Source organism: Columba livia, chromosome 19 (assembly GCF_036013475.1).
Source record: "Columba livia isolate bColLiv1 breed racing homer chromosome 19, bColLiv1.pat.W.v2, whole genome shotgun sequence".
Taxonomy (NCBI): Eukaryota; Metazoa; Chordata; class Aves; order Columbiformes; family Columbidae; genus Columba; species Columba livia.
In genome coordinates, this window is record NC_088620.1 from 2,619,883 (window position 1) to 2,647,789 (window position 27,907).

Below are 27,907 nucleotides of genomic sequence, written 5' to 3' on the forward strand. Positions count from 1 at the left end.
GGGCAAGATTTGGGATATGGATTCAAGATAATTATTAATGTTCCTGGTTTGCACCATCCCTGCGGATCAAAGCCACCGAGGTCGCTGTTCTATGGGCGGATGGGTTGGATGCCGTTGTGTGGGGACACAGGAGCACTGGATGACTTTTGCTTTCAAGCAGGCAATGGGGAGTTTGAATCCGAATTGCTGACAATGACGCAGCTTGTTGGAGCCATTATGAATGGAAACAGGGTCTTATTCAGCTCTGCTAATAAGAGGGTAAATGCAACTAAATACAGCTGTCTTCCGTGCTGTCATTTGGTATTTATTAGCAAATATGCAGTGGAATTGAATCCCGTGTAAGTACTCTGCAGCTAATGGTAGATAGCAATTAGCTGAAATGACTACTGTTGAGCACTGGTGCTGCCATCAGCGGGTGGAAGAGGAAATCTGGAGCCAGCGCGCAGACCCGGCAGCTTCCAGACCTCCCTGCAGTTTTCCCCTCTGGGTTCTGTTTCATGCCCTTATCAAAAGACTGCAGTGAAAATCGCTTCAGCTTGGTTCTCCCTGGAGCTCTGGCTTGAACAAACATTTCCCAGGCAGTGGTGTGTGTGTGTGTATATATAATATATGGTTTTATTATCTGCAGCTTGGGGCAACTGAAAGGACTGACAGCAGTCTGAGCAGTGAAGGTGTGTGAGGTGGAAACCCTGTCCCCTCCAGATGTGCTGGTGGCACAAAGCGGCCTCTGCAGCACCTCGTGTGCCTCGGGAGATGGGAAGGAAACTGGCCTGGAACTAATTCAGGAGCTGGGAACGACGGGATGCAGCATTCATTGCTCCATCTTTGGCCTTTCCAAACAAAACAGGAGGGAAATTTTATACTAAGGGGGGTTTTTACTACTGTTGATGTTTCTGATAGTGTTTTTCCACTTTATCTCCTGTCTGTGAGCTTGGGTTTTATTCCTGATTTTAGAACTACAGCAGCTCTGATTGGGAATGCATTTTGCAATTGCCCCCACTCTTATGAATCAAATACCTATAAATATCTTTATCTTTTTTTTTTTTTTTTTTAAAGGCAATTTCACCTTGCAGGCAGAAAAAGGTTCTCTTGCCCTGTGAGCTTTACAGTGTTTAAGGCAGCAGACAGCTGTCTCCTAGTTCTGTCTTGTGACATGATTGTTTTCTGATGGATTAGTTGTCAGTGTGGTAAGTGCTGGGACCAAGACAGTCCGGGCAGGGCAGCCCTGCATGTGTGGGAGGGAGGGCTGGAGTAAGACAAGCGTAATTGCTGGATGCGATCTGCTCTTTTCCTGCCCAAGTGGACGTGGGGCTGCGCTGCAGACCCGGGAGGTGGGATGTCACTGTGTCCTGCTGTGGCTTCTGTGGCCGCTTCTCCTGAGTGGCAGGAGCTGTGGCAGCCTTGAGCTTCGGGTCAGCGCACAGCCCGTGGTCCTGCAGAGCAGCTCTTGGCTGAAGTCAGGCTGTACGGTTGTTTTCCAGCCTAGCAGGGGGGGACTACCGCGATGTTATCCACACAGTGTTATGTTTTTGGAATATTTGGCAGGGGAGACACGAAGATTGGGGGAGAGCAAGGTGTTGGGAGGGTTGACTGCAGCTCCAAGCTTCTGAACACACGTTGTGCAAAGTGTTCCCCCTCTGGGGACCTGTATCATCACCCAAGCCCTAATTATAGCGCTGTTTTGACAGCAATCATGGTGATTGTTGTTAATGGCACTGATAACACCTTGTGTTGTTTGTTTCATTTCCTACTTGGCAGTGTTCTCGGCATCCCTGGTGCTGCACTCTCGCTGCCTTCTCTGTATTGCTGTGTGGCTTGAAAATATTTGATGTGTAATAGTCCTTGCATTTTGCCTGTGCGCCTTTTGTAAAGGAAAATTTTTGCTCTTTAATTCTTTCAGCCAGCTTGCAAGGCAGCCAAGAGGCAATCTGTGATACAGACCATCATTAGCTGCTATCTGACAGTGATGAATGACCCTGGGAAATCCTGTTGTTAAAGGCAATGTCTGTTCTTCCTGTTCTTCTCGGCTCCTTCTGCGTTCAGATCAGTTATCCTTTAAAGAAGTTGATGAGGAGGGAAGGTGGCCCTGCCCTGTGTTGTATTGGAAAGAGATGTTCTCGTCCCTGTCACCACATGGTGGAAGGTCACCCTTTTCTGCTTCATACGGGTGTCAGAAGCTACAACAACTCCCGGGTTTGAAATGTGCAGCTGACGCATTGTTGGGGGCCAAGTGATCTGCCAGCATTATGCCACCCGCTCGCACCTCTGGCAGAACGCTGCGCAGATTGCCAAGCTCACTTGTGGCCAAACATCACGTTTATATTTGGCCTCTCAATACTTTTAAAAGATTTGTTATTTTTTCGTTGTTGTTTCTTAAACACATATAGTGCCCTTTTTAAAAATACCTTTTGCAGAAGGATATCAAAGTACTCTGGAAGCCACCTTTATTGCTATTTTACAGATTACGTATGTAACCCAAGGTGTGGAGGAGCTGTGGGACTTGCTTAGCACTCAGCTGGGAACCAGTGCTGGGACTCTTTGCTGTGTAGACCAGCACTGTTCTCATTGCTAGATTACAACTGGTGTCTTCAAAACTTTATTATTCCTTGGCCAGACTTGACACAGTCTGTCATCTCCACGCATTCACAAGAAAACACTTCACTATACATGTTGTAGTCTTGTTTTGGTCCAGGACTTGATCATCTGGGAAGGTCAGACCCTCCTGGCTGCTTATGGTGAACCTGCAGCCTGGGATGTGCCTTCTGCCGATATTTGGGAGTTTTTGCTGATCTGGAGGTATATGCAAATCAGTGTGAGTGGTTTGCACTGATTTAGGGCAAGGGTGGTTTATAGAAGTGGGTTGTGTTTCTATCAATAATCACCATCCTTGACTATTGTCCCTTCACATGGCAGTAAAGGCTTGGCAGAGCGTGGTGCAGAGAAAAAACCTTCTTTCCCTTACGCTTGTTTGCTTTGGTCCCAAACCGAGCAGTGATGTTAATTAGATAAGTCAGCTACTCTGCAAAGCAGCCTGTTCAAGGACAAACAGATTTTAATTAAAGGCTCTGTGCATTGGAGGGTCATGTCACTGCCTTGTGCCTGAACAGTTACTATGGGAACACCAGGAAAGCACTGCGAGTGTGAGTGTGTGCAAGGGGGTGTGTGAGCGTGTGGGCATGCAGGTTCCAGGGCACAAATTTCACTTCTGGTTATGTTTCCACTGGCACATATAGAAACCACCTTTGGACATTTATTATCTTTTTTCTGACCCTTCCTTCTGGCTCTGAACAAAGGGGCTGTGTTTTTTCTGAGCAGATGCCTACCTTTGACCTAGATAGTTTTGACTTTTAAAAACACATTGAGCAGAAATGAAAAAGCCAAAAAGAGCAAAGAGAAGCCTCTGCATAGAGGAGCAGGAGCACCGTGTCCATCTGCCTTGTGAAGGGGCTGGATTTGCAGCAGGCAAGATGTTCCAGATGTGAGCTTTCAGACACACGAGAACTGGAGGATGCACATGGTCTAACAGGGACAGCTGTGGCTTAGAGAGGACTTGGTGGAGCCCTCAAAGGAGCATGTTTCCTTTCTCCTGTAGCAATCACTGGTCTCGCTCCTCTCTGCTGGGTTGCAGAGTCCTCGCTGACAGCACAGCTTGCACCATTGCCAAAGGTGTCGAGAAATGCAGGGGAGGAGAGCGAGCCTGGGGGCCGATGTGCAGAGCGCCTGTGGAAAAAGTGACAGCAGGAGAGTTAATGAAAAGCAGACACTGAGCACTGGAAGCTGCTCAGCCAAGAAATTCTGCGCAGTCCGGGGTTTGCTCTGGTGTCCAATAAAAACGTGTTACAATTTGGCTACCCTCTCTGCTACCCTGGGGAAAGGAAATGTGGCTGCTGAGCTGAGCACCCCCTGGAAGAAAAACAGATGCTGTGTTACTCTTGTGATGCGAATGTGCATCCCGAGAGCTGGGAGCCCAGAGCTGCTTGTCTGGTTCTTACCGGCAACCCAGGGGCTGCCTTTGGCCGCTTGCAGCCTGTAAATCTGGATGCTGCTGTGGCTCACGCCCGGGAGGCTGGTTTCCCCGAGGGGCTCCATGCCCACCGTGTCCACACTGCTGAGCTGTGCCGGCTGCCTGTCCCAGAGTTATCAGCCAGTGTTTGACATGGGGCTGAATGCACACGCAGCTGCTGCCTGGAGGGTGGCTCTTTCCAGGGTTTCTTTTTTTTTTTTTTAGTAGTTGTTTTTCTTCTTTTTCTTGTGCAGTAAATAATTAAAAATGTACAATGAATTAAACTTTTTAACCGTTGCATAGCAGCGTGGGTGCATTGCAGTCTTAACTCCTCTAGAAATTCTGCTCTCTTGGCAGGATGGAGGCGTCCTGCCTGGAACTGGCCCTGGAAGGAGAGCGCTTGTGCAAGGCTGGGGACTTCAAAGCCGGGGCAGCCTTCTTCGAAGCAGCAGTGCAGGTGGGGACAGAAGACCTGAAGACTCTCAGTGCCATCTACAGTCAGCTGGGCAACGCTTATTTCTACCTAAAGGAGTATTCCAAGGCCCTGGAGTACCATAAACATGACCTCACCCTGGCCAGGTATGCATGTCAGCAGTGCTTCATCCTGATCGGGCACAAGGCAGGTTCTGTGGGGTCTGAACCCCCAAGAATCTGTCTTCAAAATGGAGAGAGCTTCTATGAAGCACTGCAGCCAGGCAGGTGTGCTGGGGACGGCTGGGTGCGGTGTATGTACCGTGCAGTGCTTGACTCGCTGCAGCTTCAATTCTGCCTCCAACAGCTGGTGAATAAAAGTCTGTGAGCTCTTCAACACCTCTCTTCGTTCCTCTGGTCATATTGTAGAACCATTGGGGACCGCATTGGAGAAGCCAAGGCAAGCGGCAACCTCGGGAACACATTGAAAATACTTGGGCAGTTTGATGAAGCTGTTGTTTGTTGCCAGAGACACTTGGACATTTCTCAGGAGCAGGGAGACAAGGTAATTGGTTCGTGGCCTCCAAGAGGAAATATTTCCTAGCTTTAAAAATAATCTATCTGCAAGTCAGTAACTGTGCTATGGTGAAGGTGGGCTTTGGAAGGAGATGGAACCGTCACGGTTCTCATGCTGCTGACAGCAACAGGTGCCTTGACAGTGAAGATGGGAAAGGAAGATGTGGGCCTCCTGGCTTTGACCATCTCTATCCAGCAATGGAAGGGTTCATATTGGGATGTGAAGTGTAGTATCTCGCTGCTCAGTGTTGTTCTTCCCTTTAGGTAGGTGAAGCCAGAGCACTCTATAATATAGGAAATGTTTACCATGCAAAGGGAAAGCACTTATCATGGAACATGGCCCAAGACCCAGGCTACCTGCCTCAAGAAGTCAAGGAGACGCTACAGAAAGCTTCAGAATATTATGAGTAAGTATTAAAGGTTGGGCAGTGCTTCCTCCTGCAGGGAACAGGGTGGTCAGGCATCAGTGATTGTTAAAATGCACACAGGTAAACCTTTGAGCTTATCCTGCTCAGATCATAAACTGTATTTGTGGTGTTGCTGTTCTGCTGACAGCTTGCAGGGTCTGCAGGGTGGCTGAGCTCTGATAACCATTAGGTTAGCAATAGCTGCATAGGGTGCAAGACAACAGATTTTACTGGGTCCTGTTGGAAGCCTTTCTCGGGGGGGGTTTGAATGAGAGTGTGGGCTCAGCATTGTTGAAAACTGGGCCACTGAATGAGATTTTGCACATTGTAATGAATTAGGAATATTCCCCTGAGATGCTGAGTGATGATGGCAAATTAATCTCAAGGAAGGTGAGAGAGGGACTGCAAGCTAAAATTCACCCTGGCATTGCCTTGGTAAAACTCAGTGTACTTTGAAGTATGGTCATGCAATTAAGTTCAATAGTCTGCTCCTTCTCGGAGCTGTGTTTGGAAGCTCCCGTAGCCCCTGCTGCTCTCTGCTGGCCTTGGCGAGAACGGAGCCCGCCGTGTCTCCATAACTGTGCATGGAGTCCCTCACCCGAGGGAAGAGGCTTTCACCTGAAGTCCTGGTTGTCCTTCTCGTGGATCTGTAGTTTATCTTGCTTGTAACATCCTTTCCTAAATAGTTTCAGAGGTCACCCTGCCCCATATGCCATGGGGTGCACGGGATGGGTGGCTGGGGAGGGGAAATGCTTTCTGCAGGGTTTGCTTTCCTCTCTTTACAGTGCAAGTTCTTCCACTGTGTCTCACCAGCCCTACTGCTCTGACTTTTTTCAGGAGGAACTTGTCCCTGGTGAAGGAGCTGGGGGACAGAGCTGCGCAGGGCCGCGCTTATGGCAACCTCGGCAACACCCAGTACTTACTGGGCAACTTCAGTGAAGCCATAGCCTTCCACAAGGAGGTAGGAAACTGCTGTGCCTTCTTCCAGGGGTCAGGGGCTGTGCCTGGGAAGCAAAGGGACACATTTGCCCTCAGCTGTTTTTTCTCCCTCCTGTTTCACCTGGGGGTCTGGCCCTGCTGTACTAACACATGCTGAGCACCGTCTTACTCCAGTCCCTGTCAGCACCTAATGAGCAGCATGAGGGAAGGGTCCTGTTGGCTTGGAAACCAAAGGAGGCATCAAAGGGCAGATTGCAACTGGCCTAGCAAGGCTTTTCTGCTCTTAATTTGTGTTGGTCTAGATTTTAATAAATTCAAGCCATGAATTTAATTAAGCTGCTGAAGGAGCTGTTGATCAGAAATAAATGTTGCTTGTAGAACATAATAACTCCCTGTAAAGCTTTACAGACGGGTGAGGTGACACAGTCCCTGCCTCAATTCAAATGCAATTTAGCTTGTAGTTCAGAGTACATATCTGCTTCCTTGCAGTGGAAGGTGCTCAGCACCTTGGAAAGTCAGCCCTGTCACAGCTCTTCTGATTTCTGAGTGCTGGAGGACAGCAGGCAGCAGTGCTTTGGGAGAACAGTCTTTGGGGGTGCTACACAGTGGAGGGTGAGAAGTGGGGAAGCCCGGGGAGCAGGGGCTGTGAGAGGCAGGACCAAGGTGCGGGCAGGGGCAGAGCTCCGGGGAGCAGCTGCAGTGCAGTGGGTGAGATGGAACATGCACACGTGCATGTGTGTTCTGTGGCACAGCACCACGCAGAGTGACAGCCTTGTTCCTGCTCTCATCTGCTGATCAACCACATCCCTTCACAGCCTGACCTACAGCTCTCCATTTGCCTCTTGGTTCAGCTGCTGAGGTATGTGCATAACTCCTTTTGCACTTTAGCTGGAGAGATGTGTACTGACCAGGCTGGAGTAGGAGTTAGAAGAGGATGTGACATTACTCCCACTCTTCCAAAGACCCTTCCTGATCCTAAATTGCAAAAAGAGGGAGAGATTTCCTGCTGCCTCCAGCCCTGGTAGGCATGTGCACCACCACCTTGCTGGGTGGGGAGCTTTGCAAAACAAGAAGTTAATCTCCCAGAAGCATTGCTGTGTAACTGAAACCTGGTGATGGCCAGACTGTACTCATTAATCTTTGTCTGCTGCAGCGCCTTGCTATTGCTAAGGAGTTTGGGGACAAGGCAGCCGAGCGGAGAGCATACAGCAACCTGGGCAATGCGCACATCTTCCTTGGGAGGTTTGACATCTCTGCTGAGTACTACAAGTAAGTGCCAGGGGCTAAGGTAGACTCAGGGCAGATGTCCCCTGGAAATCCTGACCTATTGCAGTGAATTCAGCAGCTCAGGAGAATGTGACAGGGGACTTGGAGACCAATTGCATGTGTGGTGCTCAGCAGTGGCAGGTGAACAGCCACCGGCCAGCCTGCGGTGTGCCACAGGCAACCACTTCACCACAGCACATGCCAAAGTGGTGACTTTCCTGTCGCAGAGGTGCCCCACAATGACCAGATCTCTTTGTTTCCACCCGTTCCATGCAGGAAAACGCTCCAGCTCTCCAGACAACTTAAAGACCAAGCAGTAGAAGCCCAGGCTTGCTACAGTCTTGGAAACACATACACGCTGCTTCAAGACTATGAAAGAGCAATCGAGTACCACCTAAAACACCTGGTGATAGCACAGGAGCTGGGAGACAGGTAAGGGGCTGCCTCAGGAGAGGGTGTTTCTGCTCTAGTGGCTTCAGACCCTTTCTTGTTGATTTATTCTCTGCTGCTGGGGCTAAACAGCAGTTACATGTATTCTTGAAAGTCTTTAGAAATGTCTCCAAAACCAGGCCTTAGTTCAGTCATCTGTCAAAAAGGTAACGTGATTGGCACGTTTATTGTGTCGTTGAAACCTGGAGGTTGTGCCCTTAAAGCTATGCCTGTGTGGGCTGAGTGTTCTGCTAAGAGGAACTTAAAGAAAATGCTTTGTATTTGGCATTTTGCAATGTGGCTACTGCTATTTTATCCAAGAAGGGCCCCTCTAAAGCTTCCTGAGGTTCACAAGAATTGCATCTTCCTTAGACACTGTGTGAGTAGGACATACGTACATACATATATATTTGCCACTTTGTCCTGTTGCTCCAAGATGATGCTGGAAACTTCCATGTAGAAAGAAATGAAGTTACACAGAGAACGTGGTGATGTTATATTTTGCTTCTTGGTTTCATTCCTTGTTCTTTAGGAGGCTTGGCCTCTGTTGGTTCCTTTCTCTTGGATACACACTCTGTGATCCTGGAGCCTTCCTGCAGCTGAAGTGACTTTGCAGCCACCTCGTACCGTGTTGCTGCTGCTGGCTCTTGGGAAGCTCGGTATCTTCCACTAGATGGAGCAGAGACATTAAAATGGGAGCTCTGTGGCAGTCTCCGGGCAGTATCTGCTCAGGGAAGGTGTGATCCCACCCCAGGGTGAATCATGCTGTGGGGGTGCAGGCCTGTGGGCTCCCGCATTTCTGGGAACACACCCCATGAGCAGAAGGTATTGAATAGGGTGACAAGAAAAACGTTTAAATGCTGATCAACCCGCCCAAACCTCTGAAAAGGGAGTTGCAGTCACGCTGAACCTCCCCCTGCGCCCCCATGTGCTTTTTTTATCCCATCACCCCCCACATCTGCTCGTTTGCAGAGCTGAGCAGACTCTGAGGAGCCGTAGGTCTCTGCCTGCTTGTGCAAGCAGGTGCTGAAACCTGCTCCAGAGATACCTGGGTGTCTGCTGGGGGCTGCCCCGGGGCAGGTTTTTCCTTCACCTGCTTTCTCTGGCTTCTGAAAACAAGCAGCAGTGCCCTGGAGGCCTTGTGGAAATAGGTCACTATTGGCTTGGCTGTCGCACGCAGTTTTAGTTTGTGTGTGCATCCTGGGCGATGCACTGCTGGTGTTTAGCAGGAGAATGTTGCATTCCTGCAATATTTTCTCCTTGCCATATTCTTGCTAATTTAGCTCTGGGCTGTTGTTGAACTAAAGGGCTGGATGTTACGTGTCCTCTTGCTGCATTGTGCATCTCTGGAGAGGAAGCCTTGCTGTGCAAGGTGGAAGCTGGACAGGAGCTCTGGCGTCTGCTCTCAGGCTGATGCTTGTAGGGGAAGACAAACCATTCTGGGCCCTTCCAAATGGAACCAACCATTCCTAAGCCCCCTACACTGCTTTGCCCTTTGCTACTGTGGGTGCAAATCTGCTGCTGAGGCTATTGCTCATTCCCTGATCTTACTGACCTCAGCATGCAAACCGTTTAATATGGACAGTGCATTTGATTTTCCTTTTCAGAACACTTCTATAGCTGAAAACACAGCTAGGAGGCCTGGCCGCCTGTGCTCTAGAGGAGGAGGCCCTGAAAGGGCTGCTGTGCTGCTGGGTTCTGCCCAGCATTTCTGCGGTTGACGGTTTCCTGTTTTGCAGGGTGGGAGAAGGAAGAGCCTGCTGGAGTCTTGGAAATGCCTATGTCTCTCTGGGGAGCCATGAACAGGCTTTGCACTTTGCAAGGAAGCATCTTGAAATCTCCCAGGAGGTAAGAGAAGCTGATTCAGATCAGAGGGGATCAGTCCTCTCTGTTGAGAGGCTTTATTTTATGCCAGTAAGTTGTATTAATGTAGTTCTTCTCTTGCTGTGTCTGCTCTGGAAAGCCCTTGTCTATGTGGTGTTTCAATGGTGTCTTTAGGAACTGTAGAGCTTGGCTGGAAAGTATTATTTTTATGGGAGGCTCCCAGCCTTCACTTTAATTCCAGCTAGGCTGTTTGCTGTATGTTGCTCTTAACCAGTATTCCTGGCTGAGAAAGGACCTGGGGACTGGTTGTCCAGTCTGCTGGCCAAGGTGTTTTGTACCCAGCTGGAGGGAAGGAACTCAGATACCTCTTGGTGTCCGGTCTGGTAGTGAGACTCCCCTTTCCGGAGCACAAGGCTGCGAGATCCTGACTGATATGGACCTTGTGATTCCAGCTGTGGTCTGACCCAATTTGCTGGCGAGTTAAGTACCTGGAGAAAACAAGGAGTTTTGTGTGTGCAGCCACTCTGGTTTTAACAGATGTTCTCGCCCAGCTCGTCACGGCTTCCCTGGTGCAAAAGCATGGCGGTTTTAGTGGCTCAAAAGTATGAAAAGCAAGATTGCCATTGTTTGCTCTTTCCAGTGTGTTATGAGGAAATCAGCCGTGGCCTCTTTAGTCTTCCCCAGATGAAGAAATTGCCCTAGTGAAGCACTAATTGAAATCACCACATGTAAGTGCTTTGTGTATTCTCTTGCCTGTCTGTTAGGTTGGCTAAATCTTGGGATAGGGCTGACATAACCAGCCTAATTATGTATTTAATTATACTTATCAGACATGCAGAAGAAATACTGTTCTTTGGCACCGTACATTTTAGGACAAATTAACTTTTCCAGCGTTAGTCTGCTCACAGTGTTGCAGCACCGGCTGATTACTCAGAACCAGATGGCAGCTGGGTGATGTGCAGTGCGGATGAGGGGGGACAGGAGCAGGAGTGGTCCTGGTGACTTTTGGGGGAGGAGGGGACACCCCACAGGGTGGGGGTTCACAGTGCTGTTCTCATTCTGGGGTGACACTGTGATTACAGGGCATGTCAGGAGCAGGTTACTCATGGCAGGTGGCTAATATACTCCCCCACATCATTAATTATGGAGCAGTGCAGAGACTGTCCGTTTGTGAGGAGAGCCTGCATTAGCTTCTAGCAGCTAGCGATTCTGTTCTAAGCCTAACATTTTATTTTAGCCTTGGGAACCAAGTGAGCTGCTTGTGTTATTGTGGCAAGTGCCAGCATTTTGCCCAGGAAAAACGTGGTGAAGTTAAACCTCTGTACACTGTGGTGAGCTCACCTCCCATCGATCTCTCCCCCTTCTACCTCCACGTAAATCTGACAGTGACATTTGAATCCAAATGAAATCTGCTCAGGGTACATTGGAAGCTGCTGCAGGGTGATCAGAGGTTACTGAAACATTTCTTCTGAAGCAGCTGGAGTGAAGGATGTGTGTCTAGAAACCCTGGGAGCTGCCCCAGCTCTCAGACACGCTCTGCAGTGCCTTTCCTATCTCTGTGTGTCACAGGGGGCTCCTGGGGAGCTGAGACATCCCAGCTGAGGGGAGAAAACAGGGCTCTGCTGTGCTGAGCGTGGTAGGTCCTGCCTGGGATCATTGCCCTGCCAGTGTGTTCCTCTGATGTTATGGAGATGATCTGGAGTGAGTGGAAGTCAGGGAAGCATTTAACAGGGAAGCATTTAACAGGGAAGCATTTAACAGGGCAGCAAGGACTGCGAGACCGAAGCAGGACATAGTAATTTCTCTGGAGATGGTGTCAACAGCAAATCTCTTGTAACTGGCAGGGGATTTATGCTTTGTGATGAGCTGTTTGATCTGCCTGCCTTTACTAGTGCTTGGGACTTTGTCATAAATAATGTAGAGATTTATGATTTTTTTCTAGGATGGCTCATGCTGCAGTCTATCTCCAAAGACCACAAAAGAGCTGTTTGCAGGGCATTTAATAGGGAGTCAGACCCCTCCAAGGGAACGGCCAAGGTCTCCCTCTGTAACAGAGGCTGCTGTTCTGGAGATTAGAGGCTGTTTGAGTGACCTCGCTGTGCTCGCTGGTGATGTGCAGCACAGTCATTTTCTTGTTTGGTTAAACTTCAAGGAGGGCCCAGCAGCGTGTCCTGTGATTCCCACTTTTAAATAGCAGGAGCCGTTGGACAGATCTCTTCTTGAGAATGTAACATTGGCTTCCTTGGCCTCGGGCCAGTGAGAGCTGAGAATCTGGAAAAAGTTGGACTGCAAGAGATTTTGGAGTCTTGCGTGGGTAGATCACTAGGAACAACTCAAAGCTGCACGGATCTGAGCCAGGACAGGAGGGCTTTCAGAGCATCTGTGCCCTGAGTGTGCTACTGCCCTCATGGCTGGTGGTAACGTGTCTGGCTGGTGCCCAGTAACTATGGAAATGCTTGAGGAAAGGGGCTGAGAGTTTTGGGGCTCTCTGCCAAACTACGGGATGGTCCAGATGAGCATGTTTACCTCTATCCCAGTTCTGTAGCAGTGGGTGAGCTGTGCCCCCTCAGTTCTTTGACTCTGCAGAAATTCCAGAAATGCATCTTGAGGTGTAGCCAATCCACAGCCCACCATGAATGGACCCCCTCCCAAATTACTACTGACAAACAGTTTTGGTGAGTTGCTTTGGTGTTGAAAGCTGGACTATATGGTCCCTCCAGGATGTCTCCAAACTTGCTTCTGTGTGCTTGCTTTGATATGGGACTTGCAGACCCTTTCCTAGGGGCTGTTTGCTTAGAGCATGTTGCCTTTTAACCAGCTGCCCTGTTGTTTTGCACCTTGCAGATCGGGGACCGGACCGGGGAGCTGACAGCACAGCTGAACATGGCCCAGCTCAGGGCGGCGCTCGGCTTGGGCCCCGGGGACGAGGACGTGGGCACAGCTCAGCGCTACTCTGGCTACGAGGCACAAGGTGAGTTTCTGGGCTTTGGCTGGCATGAGGAGGTGTTGCAAGTGGGCAATGTGGGAGGAAAGCTGAGTGCCAGAGCCAGATGAGGCTATTGAGCACCTTTACCAGAAAGGATGCTGTATGTTTGCTCTGTGCTTTCCATAAGCTGCAAGGATAGGGAAGGATCTGTCCCAAAAAGTGCGCAGAACGAGTTAATAGAATTAATCTGCGTTGGGAATGAAATTCCTTGTGCCAAGCAGAAAATCAGCTTTTGTCTCTTTTAAAGCTCTGCAGGGCCCTTTTAAGTGATTTGACTGATAAAGCAAGCTTTCAAAAGGTGACTGGCAGGGATTTTTGTCTGCTTGCACTCTGATTAGCATCCAAGGAACAAGCCTACAGCATGGGCTGAAGGCAGGTTGTGAGCATCAGCGTGCTGGGTTCTGCCTCAGCCCTGGAGCACCTGCAGTGATGCCCAGCTTGGAAACAGATGTGGCAAGGCTTGGTCACAGCAGATGAAATGGCTTTATTCTCTGCACTGGGTCATTCTGCCTCTGCTCTCCAGGGAGCAGGAAAGCACAGCGAGTCCTCACCGCAGCGTGCTGCCAACCTGATGTGTCCCCAGCCTGGGGACCATCCGTCTGTCCTGGCACTGCCTGCTGCAGACATCCCTGGGTGCCCAGCATGGGCCATTTCCAGCTGGTTGCTCTGGTGCTGTGGACAGACTTATTAATTCACACAGATGAAACCACATCCCAGGAGGTGCTGTCTGATTAAATATGACCTTGTTAGTGCAGACAGGCTTTCTCAGGCGATGTGTTCTCTTTCCAGTTGGTAGAACTGATGTAGAGAAGACGATGCTCGGGCTGAGGGACGGCGTTCTGGGAGGGAGGAAGGCTGGCTCTGCTGTTTGCTCTCAGTATTGATCTCGAAGGTGTAACCTGCCGCACCAGTGCTAAAGCTTTTAGTGAGAAATCCAGCTGTGGGTGAGGGAGCTGATGTGCCCAGCTGTGCCCCATCAGCTGAGCTGTTCCTCAAAGGCCATGTGGGACACAACAGCTGCCCCAGCCTCATTTTTCACATCAGGTCCATCTTTATCATGGAACGGTTGGGGTTGGAAGGGACCTCTGGAGATGACCTGCCTGTGTGTGTGCTTTTACACACGCATCTCAAGTGGGGAAGGTGCTGCCCCTGTTGCAGAGAGATCTGGAGAGTGGTTGGGGCTGCAGGACAGCCTGTGGAGAGGAGCCTGGCTCCCTTGATTGCTCCTTGGCTTTTATTTTGGCTTCAGCTCTTATTCTGAACTTCAGTGGCGGATAAGAGAGGCCACCAACATGTCTCTGAGCCCTTAAGAAGAAAGCAGATGTATTTAATTGCTGCCAGGAACTTTGGTACCCTACTGTGCACCTATTAAATGATTAGAAAAGCATAATTATTTATATTATTAATAGCAGCAATTTACAGCAAGAGGAACATCTGTTTCTGTAACAGGAAGCAGGTGAGAGAGTTGGGGTTCAAGTTGACTTCTGAACCAGCCGTGCCTTTTGATGTCAACAAATCTTGTGGTGAGGAGAGCTTTCACTTTTTTTTACCTTCAGATTATTTTCCCTGCTTAAGGTTATAAAATGTCCACATATTCATTAGGATGCTAAAATCATCTGTAAGGGCAGGCATGTTATAAAACACACTCATTTCATCAAGTGAGTAGAATAAAGCTTCATAGCAAACTTGAGTTCTGGGAGAATCTGTACCATCAGTTGGGAAACCCTGAGCCAGACCATCGGACTGTGATGTCCTTCACAGGTTGCTTTTGCTTCTAAGTCTTGGATATTACCCTCCACTGAGGGCCTGAGGGAGGAAACAGTGTCTGATATTTTCCTCTGCTGTTTTGGCTCCTCTTCCTGAGCCATTTCTGATTTTTAATTAATATTCTGAGAACAATTGGACGTCAGAAGACAAAGCTGGAGGCCAGGGAAGTGGGGCAGTGCTGCAAAAGTCTTGTGGTAGTCTTGTGAAAGCAACGACCTTGTCAAGAAATGCAAACATAGAGAGCTTAAAGCAACAAACCAAAGCAAGCTAGAGAGTAGCTAAAACATGAAGCAGATAAACAGAGGCTGTGTCTGTTTCTCCAAACACCCAAAAATGTGGCTCTGAAAAGTGGTCTCGCCCTCTTTCACATGATACGAGTGAAGGATGGAGTACTAGTAGGTTTTTGCTTCTGGAGCAAAGTCAGGGAACTTGCTGTGCCTGTCAGGGGGGTGTTTTGTAGGGGTGAAGGCACCTATGAACAAGAAGAGGTGCCTTCCACCTTGTGAACAAGGTGGGAGATGCCCCATGGTGCAAACAGCCCCCCCTCAGCCCCACTGCGGCCTGTGGGGTGGGAGCGCTGGCTGTCCCACGTCACCCACGCTGGCCACCCTTTTTGGGATAAGTCTGTTTGGGCTGAGGCTTCAGCATCTGCTGAGCAAGGAGTGGGCTGTGCCTGGTGCTCAGTGGGCAGCAGGGCATCTGAACCATTCCTAGACCGAGCCCAGTGGGTGACTGGGATCTCCAGCATATGCTGAATGGCCTTGCAGAGTTCCCCCTTCAATTCCTCCTCACCAGCTCTCCCCTCTGGACCGGCTGGGCAGCTGCCGGCGGGGAGGGGGCTCAGAGTCGTGGCTCACCCACCATCCGCGGGGTGGAGGTGCTGGATGGAAGGCAGAGAGCATCTCTGGCCAAGCCTCGGTGCCTCTCCAAAGTGAAAACTGACTCTGGGCTGCTTTCCCTTTGCTCTCAGCAGCGTGTCAGCCTCAATCATCATCTCCGACAGCAGCGGTTGTGTTAGGAGACACTGAGCAACATCTCTCCTGGCAGCTGGGTGCAGGTGTGGGGGATGCAGGTGTTCCAGAAGGTGTTGGCGTGTAGATGCACTGGAAGCTGGTTCCTGGCACGGTGTGTGTGCTGTTTGCTGTATGCAGACAGTGCTGCCCAGCCACGCTCAACCAGCTCTGAAGGCAGGAAAGGACTCGGCTGTGAGCCCGACTTCCCCCGCTCTCCGCACATCTGCTGAGAAGGGGTTGGCAGAGGTGAGACCGCTTGTTTGGTGTTCAGGAGCTGCCGTGCCGGGCGCTGCTCATCCCTGTGAGAGGCAACCGCGCTTCAGGTTGTGTCCTCAGCTGGTGAAGTGGGCAGCTGAGGCTGGGCGGGTGTGAAACCCCACTCCTCCTGAGCAGTCCTCAGCTCTGTGTGGTTTTCAATGTGAGTCTCTGCATCCTCAGTGCAGTTTTGAGCTTGCCTTCTTCATAGGAATCTTTGAACCCTTGGATCAATTAGACAGGGATAGAAGAAATCTGCTTTCATGTTTCCCAGCCTGTTTGTTTGCTTGGTTTAAATAGCTTTGAAGTATCTAAGAAGCGTTCAGGGCTGCTGAGACACGCCAGATTGACCAGCCCTCTGACACGGAGCAGGGAGGCAGCGGTGCTTCCAACCCCTGCCGGCCTGTGCCTCGGGCTGGGCTGCTGCACAGGGGTATCCCTTCTCTGTGCTTTGCTCAACCCTCCTGCACAGGACTGTGTTGGGTGACAGCTGAGAGATGTGGCCCTGTGGGACCAGTGTCCTTCTGTCAGTGGGACAGCCCTGCTCACTGGGATGTGATTTTGGATTTCCACAGACAGTTTCCTTTGGTAGCCAACGTGTAGAAAATGCCTGTGATTATGATGATCTTCTGTCTGACAGTGCAGTATTACTATTAGGAACAAGACACCTCTGCTTACTGTTTTTTCTTGCAGCACATAGCAAGAAGAGAACTGAGAAGAAGTCAGTTGTCTTTCTCTCCCATCTAGAATTATTTTTTTATCTCATAAAGGCTTTTGTATGGAGGACCATGGTCTGCTTTGGCACTTCACCAAGTAAGGCAAGGCCATGATCTCTGGATGGTCCTTGGGAACCATCCTCCTTCACCCAGAGGCTGGGACAGGAACCAGACCTTTGCTCAGCAGAGACCTGGCAGCTTGTACAGACAGAGCTCATGAATTCAGTGTCCAGTGTGAACAGCCGTGTTCCAGTAGCTGCAAAGTGCTGCAAGCTGGTGACTGATTCCCAGCAGCGCCCAGGAGGAGGGATCAAGTACATTGCCCCTCTTTGTAGAAGATTTTCTTGCCAGTGTTTGATCGCTGCAAGGCTCTGATGTGTGGTGCTCCTTCCCTTGACCCCCCTGAGTCAGCCTGGAGGACACAGCTGCTGTAATTGGGCTCGTCTAGCTGCTGGAGATGTTGCCCATGTTAATTACTGTGTGTCGCTTTCTAGCTCAAACTCTGTTTCTCTTTGATCTCTGCTTGTTCAACACAAGCTGATAATGGGAAGACTGGAGGTTGTGAGGCTCTGCCATATACTGGCAGAGAAAATCCTGCTCTGAGAAGAACGCCAAGTGTTCCTGCCAAGCCTTTCGGGGCTGTTCTTGAATTACCCCCGAGGTTACGTGCTTCCTCTGCCCGGTTCAGTTTATCTCCCAGAAAATCCTCCTGTCCCCACAGCTGTTGATGGGACCATTGCCTGGGGAGGCTGTGGTTAGAGGAGGCTGCCTCTAACATGGCTCCAAGCTTCCCGCAAGCTCCAAGGCACGGATTTGACTATCTGGTAGGTGTTGCGTGATGAGGTGCTCTGCATTTCTGAATCCTGCAAATACAAACCTAAATACTTCATTCTTTGGCCTGAATTGCCAACACTTTATTTGAAAATACACCATATTCCAGCCTTAAATAGAATAGAATGGACTATTTCAGTTGGAAGGGACCTTCAGTGATTATCTAGTCCAACTGCCTGACCAATTCAGGGCTGACCAAGTTAAAGCAGGTTGTTAAGGGCAATGTCCAGGCTTGGGTCCTCGACCACCTCTCGAGAAAGCCCATTCCAGTGTTTGACCACCCTCTGGGTACAGAAATGCTTCCTTTCTCAGTTGGAGAAGAGCTAACACCCATTGCTGTTGGGAAGGAAACTGGAGTTGAAGATCCACCCAACATCATGGCAATCAATAGCAGTTTGAAAGGCTGCAAGACACAAGATCACCTCATTCTCAAATACTGCAGCTTTCCTGAGCTACTTTGGTTTTGTCCCCACTGGGGGAAAGTAACTCCCTTGTGCTGCCTGTGTCTCCAAGGAGGACATTTGCACCAAGTCTCACCTCTTCCACATGAATGTGAAGGTTCTTCTGATGTGTGGTCCAGAGTGTCTCTTCGTTCTCCGTTCCCATCCAAGAAGCCTGAGCGAGCTGCTCGCCCCGATGCAGTCAGGCAGCGTCAAGGGGCTCCGGGTGCCGTGTGGACGTGCGATGCTGCTGTCACTGTCAGCCACTTGTTCAGCTGTCAGACTGGATTCTGGAGGATGCAGAACTCGGCTGACACATACACAAAGCATCTTCTGCCAAATCAGGCACACGAGCATCTTGATTTGAAAGTAACTTCTCTTTATTACCGTGTATTATATATATATATTTTTTTAAAGGATCAGTTTTGCCACAGAGAAAAAAAAAAAAAAAACAACAAACCTGCAAAATTGTTATTCTGGAGAAGGTTTTTATAGCGCTCAGGGCCTGTCTGGAAGGCTGATATTTGCTCAGCTGTGTGCTGTCTGTGTGCCAGTGAACACAGCGTGTCAGAGCAAACATGCTGGAGCCTGAATCTTCCCAGCAGAAGAGGTTTCATTCCTGTCCTTCCGACTCCCAGTTCTGAGGATGGAGAGTTGGGGCTGAAGGGCCTTGCGTGGGATCGAAGTGTTCCTTGGGAGGTCTGATGTGACAACACACTGGAAACAACATCCCCACAGCTTCCCCTGCTGCTTAGCTGTGGGTCAGCTTTATTATTTTCATGTGTGCTATCGTTTCTGGTGTGAGCTATAGCTGCTCGTGGCATTTGTCTGGACTGGGCAGCCAGAAAAGCCCTTAAATAACTGATAGGGACAAAAATGTTTGCCCATATAGCTGTATCCTCAGAAACAGAAGGGCTGGAGCTGTCAGGATTCCCCTGGTTCTTTCCTGTCTCAAGGATGAGCAGATGGTCCTTCCCATGGATCGACACACAACGGCTTGGTGCTGGGGATTTATGGTGCAGTCATCATAAATAACTGATATTATTTGCTTTCTCTATTTAGAGAAAAGTATTGTTCTATCCCAATAACAACTGGGAAAACAACTGCCAGCATTTATCATGCAAGTGCTGGCAATAATAGAGGTCAAGTGGATTTATAGTGCCAGAACCATTATGTGTTTGAAGACTAATTAAAGTCTTAAATGAGATGCTTGTCCTACTGGAGGCGGATTTTTTTTTTTTTCCTCTTCTTGCTGCTGTGCTGCTTTCTTTTTTGTTTTAAATCCTTCCTTCTTTGAAGAGCTTGCTGCAATAATGGAGCACTAGCTTGACAGAGCTTTCCTGATTAGATGTCAGCAGAGCATGATTTGAGATGCTCTATGTGCATTTGGATTGCTGGACCATATCTCTGCTGTCACTTCTGAGGTTGGTACGGTTTATAGACCAGTCTTCTACCCTACACAACTGGCTGGCTGGTCTAATTGAATGATATTGAGCGGTATTTGGAGTTATCTGCCAAAATCAAGGTTCTCAAATGCTGGGGTCTCTACAAACGTGGGGAGGCACTATCCTGGGCTGCAAGAACTCCCCCAAAAGACGAGTCAGTATCTCAGTTAATACAGGTACAGAGAGGAATGACCTTTTCATGAAAATACAGCAAGCGTTTATGCCAAGATTTGTTGTGTTCTCTTTACGGTGCAAAGCTTGTGCTCCGGGGGTGACCTCTGCCCAGCTGGGGGCTGAGGCAGAGCGGGGTGATGTTGGCCGTACAACCTTTCCCTGTTGGTCTTCTGTGGAGTGCACTGTCAGGTTTAATTCTGTTTCCTCTGGTATAGCCACCCCAGAGCGATACAGCGTGTTCCCGGTCTGCAAATAGAACTGTCGCTCGATGGCGTCGGGGGGGTTTGCTTTGGCTTGGACGGGGATGGAACAGGCAGCTCTCCACGCTGCTGGAGAGGGGGGAGAGCCCAGGAGTTATCAAAGCACATGTCAACTTGATGAGAGCCCCGGCAGGGCTCCCAGTCCCTGCTACACATGTTCTGCTCGATCTTGTCAACTCCGAACCCTCAGGAGCACCAGTCGGATATGGAGACTCTTCATAGAGGAACACAACTCTGCCCGCACTGTCTTACCTCCTTTGCCCTACCGCACATTTGCATGGAATGATTCCATTACCACCCTACAATAAAACACTTCCTTGCTAGGGAATTTTTGCTATGTGAGCATTTCTCCTCTAATTGCACCTGAAAACTGAGGACTTGCCTGTTGGAGGACCTGCCTTGTGGCCCAGGAATCCAGCCCTTCCATCTGGAGAGGGAAAAAGAGAGGGTCAAGATGGGTATCTGATGTGAATATATGGGGTTAATTTCCCAAAGACAGAAGAACAGAAAGTATTTGCAAGATGAGAGGATGTAATGGGGCTGGGGGAAGCAAGGATCTCCTCTGTGCAACCAAGTGCACGAGTGTCTCCCACTGCTCTGTTGCAGCAAACTTCACTCTCCCTGGAACTCGTTGCTCCCTCTGGGGCAGGGAGGTGACTGCTTCATTGACTTTAAAATACAAGAATGTGAAAACGGTTAAACGCACCTCAGCAACCAAATTGCGAAAGAAAAAGGGAATAAAAAAATAGGCCCTGGTTGATGGTGGTATTGAGATCATGGGCGGGGGAAAGAGATTTTGAAAAAAAACATTTAAAAAAGCAACAAGGACCCTGAGCCTGAGCACTGAAAAGAACAACATCCGAGGAGCTCCAGGAAAACAAGGCATGAATGCAGCCAGTCAGTAGCGTCGCTCAGCTGATGTTCACAAGAAGGTTTCAACTTGCTCTAGCAGAGACCTCAGTAAACCTTACAGACAGAGAGAGCATTTAGAAATACCCCTGAGGTTTTCCGTTACCCTGCAGTAGGCTTGGTAAACATGCCAATAAATACTGGAGAGAGAGGAAAAAACCTTCCAGAGGAACAGACACAGGTTTTCAGCTGCTCAGTCTTTTGCATCCACGGCTGCTGCTGTTGATCGGCACTGAGGAAAAAGAGGCAGACTTGAAGTTTTGCTCGGTATTAGACAGCGCTGTGGGTGTTACTGGGAAAAATAACTTGGAGGAGGCTGAAAATTGTATCTGGAGCCATCTGAGGGAATGTCCTGGTTGGAGACAGAAAGTTAATGGGACTCCTTCTGTTGTGGGGTGCTTGTGAGTATGGAAATCCCTCCGCTGTCCTGGACGATGGGTCTGTGCGGGTTCCTGAGCTGCGGAGGGAACGGGAGAAACTCTCATGTGTGGGGTGGGAATCGCTGCCTGTGCCAGTCTTAAGATCTGTGCTTCTTAATTCCTTCTGGCTGCTCATTTCAATGGTCCTGCTTGCTTCAGCTGTGGGGCAGCTGGTGGGGACGGCAGAACCAGGGGCTTTAGCGGGGCCAGCGTTTGGCCCTGGCGCTGGTTGTGTTTCCTTTAGAAAGCAAATAGCTGAGTTGGGTGGCTCTGAAGTTGGGTTTGTAACTCCGAACTTCTTCCTCCCTTCGCTCACCTGAACGCGAAATCCACACGGTAACAGGAACAGCAGCATCAAAACAGCTGGGAAAGACAAATTGTTCTGCGTGTCCTGGTTGCTGGGATAGTTGCAGCTGACTGCGTATATTAAATTAACAAAGGGGAAGGCAGGTTTTCTCAGATCAGAGATTAATGGTTCCTGGCCAGCGGTTTAATGTACAGAAGCACCTGAGGACGGAGGTGTATAATTAACGACTCTCTAGGCTGTTGGAAACAATGTGTGTTTATCTAATCAGACACACTTTGCTTCTTTCTTGCTTTCCTGGAAGTGGCTGTTAAAAGCCTCTGTGACGCACGCTCACTTCCAGATGCCAGCCTTGTCTCTTGGGCATTGCTTTGATACCCAAACATGCCGCCTGATGAAGAGTTTGTAGGTGTCTTTTATTCCAGACCCACCTCGCTGCTCTGCACATCAGACCGTAGGTTATTCTGCGGGGATCTGTGAGCAGCCATAGCGACGTTCGGAACGTCACCGTGCGTAACCGGGAGCCACCGGGCACAACCCACCGCGGCCGCCCCTCGCTGAGCTCCTGCCCGGCCAACGTGGCACCAGCCAAAGCCTTTGGTCAGTTGGCAGCGTGGGAGGAGACCTGGGGCTGCTCCATCCCAATGCCCACGGGTTGCTGGTGGAGCGATGGGAGCTGCTGTGGGGTGTCCTGTGCATCCCGCTGAGCTGGTGCAGGACTTCAACTTTGTGCAAAGAGCTCTGAGTCTGTGGGTGCTGCTGTAACAAAAGCAATGGTGCTGTTAGGTGGTGGTGGGAAACCGGGGAATCTTTAGGTTTGGCGAGTTTGCTGTTGCAGGAACCACACGAAGCTCCGTGGTTTCCGTTCTCAGGGCTCAGCACGGGGATGGGTTTCCGTTCATATGTGTTCATCCACCCTCCCCCAGGGTTTCCCCTGAAGCTTGGAAGTTGTCATGGGACCTCAAGTCAAGGGCTTTCATCGCTGAGTGTTGGGTGTTGCTGGTGTGGATGTCATGTGGCGCTCAGCTAAACCGAGCGGGGCAGGAGTTTTCTCAGGCACAGTGAAGACATCCCAGGGCCGTTTTGTAAATCCTGGCTGTTAGGGAGCAAGGCAATAGCAGCTAGAAGCAGGTTGGAAGGAGATGTGGAGGTCAGGGGAGTTTGGAAAGCAGGAGTCAGAGCTGAACTGTGTTTCACCCACTCTGTTATTGCTAGAATACTACATTGACATGAATTTTATGAAATCTCAAATAAATATAACGAGTGCTGTTAAGTTTTCTGATTTCTCTGTCAGCTTCAGGGCAAGGTTTTGCTCCCCTTAAGGCTGGGCCTATGATAATTAGAAAATATTTGCTCTTTCACTTAGTTTTCCAGCCCTCATAACCATAGAGAAAAGCTCCAAGCTGCATCCCAGATACATTCTTTAAATTCAAAACATGAAGATAAAGCAACAAATCCACGCATTTGCCAAAATATAGTTTTGTTATGATTTTTCTCAATGTCAGTCCCATGAGTTTTGTTGTTTAGAGTGGGGTTTGTAACTCCTGGGTTCCAGAGACGTCAGTTGAGATCAGGGTCAGAGTGTGGCCCAGCCTCTGGTTTGATAGCAAATGCAGCCCTGGCTGCGCTGTGATTGTGTTTTGAAAAACACCCAAAACAACAGAGAAAAAACCCCACGTTTGAATCTCAAGGACGGCACAGCTGCAGCATCTCGTCCTTTTGACTTTGTAGTTAACAGGAGCCGAGGGTCTGTCCTGGTTTGAAGTTTATCTGTGTGACATTAGGGCTGTTAGTGAGTGACACCATCCTGATGCGAGAGTGCGTTGTTTTGCAGGAGCCAGGCCAAAGAGGTTCCAGAGGATCAGCATGGACAGCTTAGACCTCCTGAAGTTCCCTTCTGAAAAGGTAAGCAAAGATGTCTGGCCTTGGAGATTAAGTATCAGTGGGAATCTGTAATGGCTTGTTGACCGGCTTCATTTGCAGGGAAGTGTGCAATTAGCAGATATCACTGGAGTCAATGGGATTAACCAGAGAGGGTTTCTAGAGAGCTTGGAGAAGAGGAACAGCTGGTCTAACTAAAAAGGCACTTAACAACTCAAAGCTGAAAAAGCCTCTTCTGTGCTTTTCTGAGAAAGCAGCCCTTTATTGAGAGGATAATCATTAGCTTTTTAGCCCCTTTAGTGGCTGGTGGCCGATCCCAGTGCTGTGTTAGCCCAGCGGAGGCTGCGTCCAGCACAAGGAGGGAAGGAGAGGTTTGTTCCAGGGGCTCTGAGGATTGTCTCTGCTCTGCTTCGCGGCTGCAAGCGGCAGATCCAAACACATCAGCCTTTTCTCAGTCTCCCCAGGGCAAAGGCTGTTTCTGCAGTCAGATGGCAGCCACTGAGCCTTCCCACCTATGGGAATCATTTATGTTTCTCAGAAAAGCCTGCGCAGGATCGCTGCAGGCACTGGTGCTGCTGTGGGGTCAGTCCTGCTCGTTCCCAGAGCAGGCGGCCAGACCAGCAGCCCTGTTCCCCCCTTTTGGAATGTTATTGGCACAAATGATTTAAGTTCATGCTGTGCTTTCCAGGCACAGCTCTCCTGAGTGTCCCAGGGAGCATTCCCCCTTTTACAGAGGCATCACAGAGAGAAAAAACTCACCCAAGTTACAGGCAAGTGCAAATGGTTAATGGGAAGCAGCCTGGGGCTTGCAAAACCATTTGAGTGCCTAAACATCCCAGTAAGCGCTGGGAGGGCCTGACAAAAACTCCTCTGTGTATTAACTCTCTTCAGGAGTTAAACTCCAAATGCTCTTATGTATTTTTATTGATTCTTCCAGCAGCCTGCTGGCTCTTTTGGCTCCTACATGCTCTAACTCCATCTCTGGAGCGCTGGTGACAGTGTCAGGGGGGTGTTCTGCCGTGTGTCCCCATTGGAGCAGCATGGCCCAGAGGACTGGCAGGGAGAGTTTTGCTGATGTGATTTGCTGCCAATGCTGCTGCTTTCCTGCTCTTTGCTGTAAAAGTTGAGCCTCATTCAGTAATTCAGGCAGGGTTATGGGATTTCAGGGATTTTGCAGGGAAGATGGAGTAAACAGGAGCTGTGGGTAGTCCGTAATTGTCCTGTTCCCCTTGAGGTGGCCTTGTGGGCTGTGTACAAGTTCACCTCTCCTTGCAAAAGTGTTTTGGATGCAACTCCCCTGCTGCGGCTCCAAGGGAGAGGTGATTACAGTCATGGGAGGGGGTTGTTTGCTTCAGGCTGGCTATGGTGAGAGCGATAAGATTGTAAAGAATAAACCAGTGGAGTGACCTGTGATCTCTGCAGCACCCTCTCGTTATCATCTCACCCTCTCTGCCCTTTGTCTCTGCCAGCGATGACCTTCAGCTCAGCAGGGACCCCTCTTAGTGCCCAGAACACGACCTCTTGGCCAAGGTCTCTGCACGGAGACGTGTCAGGGCAGAGCGACCCGCCAGAACTCACCCAGCAGACGGGAACGCTGCTTCCCCATCATCCTGCGCTCTCCAGCCTGTGCCTTATTCCTTGTTTTGAGCTTCTCTGGTTTTACCTCCCAGCCGTTGATTCCTGTTTATTCCTCTCTCTGCCAGACTCAAAATCTCTTTATCACATGCTGGTTTTCACCCTGAAGGTGCTCACGCACTGTAATTGAGTCATCTATTCTTTTTGTCATGAACTAAACAGTTTGAGAGCTCTAACTAAGGCAGTAAGGCATTGTAAGGCAGCTTCTTTCCAGATCTGAAATCATTTATCCATCATTCTATATGCCTGTAAATAAACCAGCCATGCTTCTACCTGTGTACCTGGGGTTTTTAGGGGGTTTCTGCTTCTCCCTGTGGGCAAGTTGACTATTGTGTGTTGTTTGGGTGATGCTTCTTCTCCACTCATTAAAATCTCACACTGCAGTGACAGACAAGATGTCCTCATTCAACCCCTCACATGTCGAGTAGCAACTCACACCATCTAAACTCCACATTAACTTCTCGCTTCTGTGCGTCTCCTGTTCTGTGGCTACTTGGCAACAGATCTCCACATAAACCTGAGACAGGCAATTTGTGCAATGGCTGTTTCTTGCTTTCCCAAGGACCAAAATGGGGACAGCCATCATGTGGGAGACCTGAAGATCTCTGGAAAAGAGTTCTTGTCATTACCTGCAAGGTCAAAGAAATACCGGGAGCACCAATCCAGTTCAGGAAGAAAGTCCCAGGGGTCAAATACATCGCCGCTGGATACCAGTGAGGTCCGCGTCCAGGTGTCACAGTCGGTAGGAAGATGTTTTTTTCCTCCAGTACTGATCTGGGAGTTTCTTATATCCTTGTTTGTACCTCATTTCTAACCTGGTATGGTGTTGGCTGGAAAACAGAGCCTGTAACTACATTTGCTGTTGACTGTTTGGGGAACTGTGAGCAAATCATTGTGCCTTTTTGAGCCTCAGCATCGCTGTCCATTATACAGAACAATGGTACCAACCTCCATCATTAACTGGTTTATGAGAGCTTGATGTTTAGTGGTGGTATTTGTAGCGTTCTGTTGAGGGACACAGGTCTAGACCTGAACTTTCCCGAGTTTGGGACTGTTAAGATGTGATAGCTTGAATTCCAGAAGAACACAGCAATTCAGAGCCCTTGCTGTGTGGGGCCTGATTTGATCAGTCTCTCTGGGTTCCTGAGGGGTGGGCTTGTTGCCGTCAAGAAACAGCCCTTTTGGGGTTTCTGATCAGCAACTGAAAATGCTGGTTTTCTTTGCCAAATCTGGGACCTTAGATCCTATTCCCTTTCGTCTCCTGATCACATTGGTGGCCTCCAGAGTGGCAATGTGCAGAGTGGTCTCTTTGAATTCGTCAGTCGTTGGGGCAGAAGTGACAGAAAGTCATTGTGTATGAGCTTCTCTTTGAAAGCAAGTTAGGTGGAGCTGCTTCCCAAAGAGCAGGAGCTGGCCCTGCTGTCGGTGATTTCTGGGTTACTGGCATGGAGCAAGTCCTGCGTTGGGTGTTGAAGAGCTCTGAGCTGGTTGTACTTGGCTCTTGGGAGGGCGGTGGGGATCCGTGCCCTGGAGAGCTCTCCATGAGCCTTTTTGATGTCTTCAGCCAGAACAATTGAGCTGTTTGTTAGGCTGTTATCTTCTGGTTGTAGTGATGTCTGTTGTGACATGGAGCAAATACAACCTACCGGGAAGGTGTCCTGCAGCTGTGTTGGTTTTGTTCTCGGTCCTGGAGACAGGGATCACATCCATGAACCATGGCATGTTCCTGGATCGTGGGAGGGGGCTTGGAGAAGTTTAAACTCAGTGATCTCAAGTGAGAAGCTCCAGGTTCTCAGCTTGTCGTTGCCAGGAGATGCAGTGTAACGGCAAAAATTTAACGATGACGTGCATGCTTAAAAGTCTTTGGGCTCTTGCTTTATACTAAGACTGTACCACACTATCACAGCCCTGTGATCATTCAGTGATTCCAGATGGAATAAATCCAAGCCAAGGAAGACAGACCTATTTTTTCCTAGCAGTTAAGAAAAGTGATATAAACTGTTTTCATCCTGGGTGAGAAAGGGTCTGAGCTGCAGAGCTCGGAATGAAGCCTGTCTGTAGAGCGGGGATGCTTTAAGTGTTTCTAGCACAGAGCCTTCTCTTTCTGTTCTGCGGATCACGGGGAGAACATGTCCCGCTGTACCGGCCCGCATGTGCGGATGTACACATCCCTTTTTGACAACAGGCATTCCTGATTTCCAGTTCTCTGACCACTGGAGACAGGATCTTTACACTAACAGGTTTTTTTTTAGATGGCTCTGAGCTCATTCTTCATTCCCAACAGTGCTTGTGGAGATGTTCTAATAGGAAAAGCATTTCCTACTGCTCACCGGTGCAAACATGATCATTGGGAAGGAAAACAAAGTTCATCCGAGCTAGAAAGGAGACAGCAGCACAGGGGCATCCAAGGCAATACAAAGGCAGAAAAGAAAAAGACAAACTACTTCTGCCAGAAATAACCTTGTATTTTTAACTCAGACATTCAGCCAGAAACCAAACAAAAGTCATGCTCCATCAAGAGCAAGGCGAAAAGCATTTCTCAGGAGTGTGGCTGTGTCTAAGAACGGGCCCCATGGGACATTGCCAACCCCCAGTGACCTGGTGACAGTACCCGTGGGGTTTTGGGGAGTGTCCATGAGGATGCAGGTGAAGATGAACACACCCCAGGGGCAGGAGGAGCCTTCTGGACACGGGTGGTTGATGCTGTTGCTGATTCTGATGGAAACCTGTGAGCAGAGGAGGGACATGTGGCTCCTTCTGCCCTTCAGGGGGAATGCGAAGCCCTTGCAGAGTGTGGCTGGGCTTATTTGAAAAGCCCTAATTCCCATCCATATAAGACTTTTAAAATCAAATGTAGCAAACTCCACCCAAGATGGCAGAGCAGCTTTCTCTGGCCAGGCTGTTCAGACAAGAAACCCTGCAGATTCCTTATTTTCTGAATGCTCAAAGCAAAACTCAGTAAACAGCAAGTCCTTAATTAGAGCTGAGCTCTCATGGTTGATTTAAGGTGCTTTAAT

General features: G+C 49.4%; 1 protein-coding gene across 3 annotated transcripts in view; it reads left to right on the plus strand.

Annotated features, from left to right (window-relative positions):
* GPSM1 (G protein signaling modulator 1) overlaps positions 1 to 27,907 on the plus strand; it is a 58,028-nt gene that overhangs the window by 13,876 nt on the left and 16,245 nt on the right. For 2 of the 3 annotated variants that reach the window (XM_065035607.1, XM_021280017.2), the window contains exons 2-11: positions 4,361 to 4,582; positions 4,844 to 4,979; positions 5,255 to 5,397; positions 6,235 to 6,358; positions 7,490 to 7,605; positions 7,879 to 8,034; positions 9,771 to 9,879; positions 12,700 to 12,826; positions 23,209 to 23,279; positions 25,453 to 25,632. In XM_065035607.1, the coding sequence (XP_064891679.1) occupies positions 4,361 to 4,582; positions 4,844 to 4,979; positions 5,255 to 5,397; positions 6,235 to 6,358; positions 7,490 to 7,605; positions 7,879 to 8,034; positions 9,771 to 9,879; positions 12,700 to 12,826; positions 23,209 to 23,279; positions 25,453 to 25,632 (1,384 nt within the window). Of the gene's footprint in view, positions 1 to 4,360; positions 4,583 to 4,843; positions 4,980 to 5,254; positions 5,398 to 6,234; positions 6,359 to 7,489; positions 7,606 to 7,878; positions 8,035 to 9,770; positions 9,880 to 12,699; positions 12,827 to 20,816; positions 21,053 to 23,208; positions 23,280 to 25,452; positions 25,633 to 27,907 lie in introns of those variants that run through there. The other variant, XM_065035608.1, reaches the window with a different exon arrangement.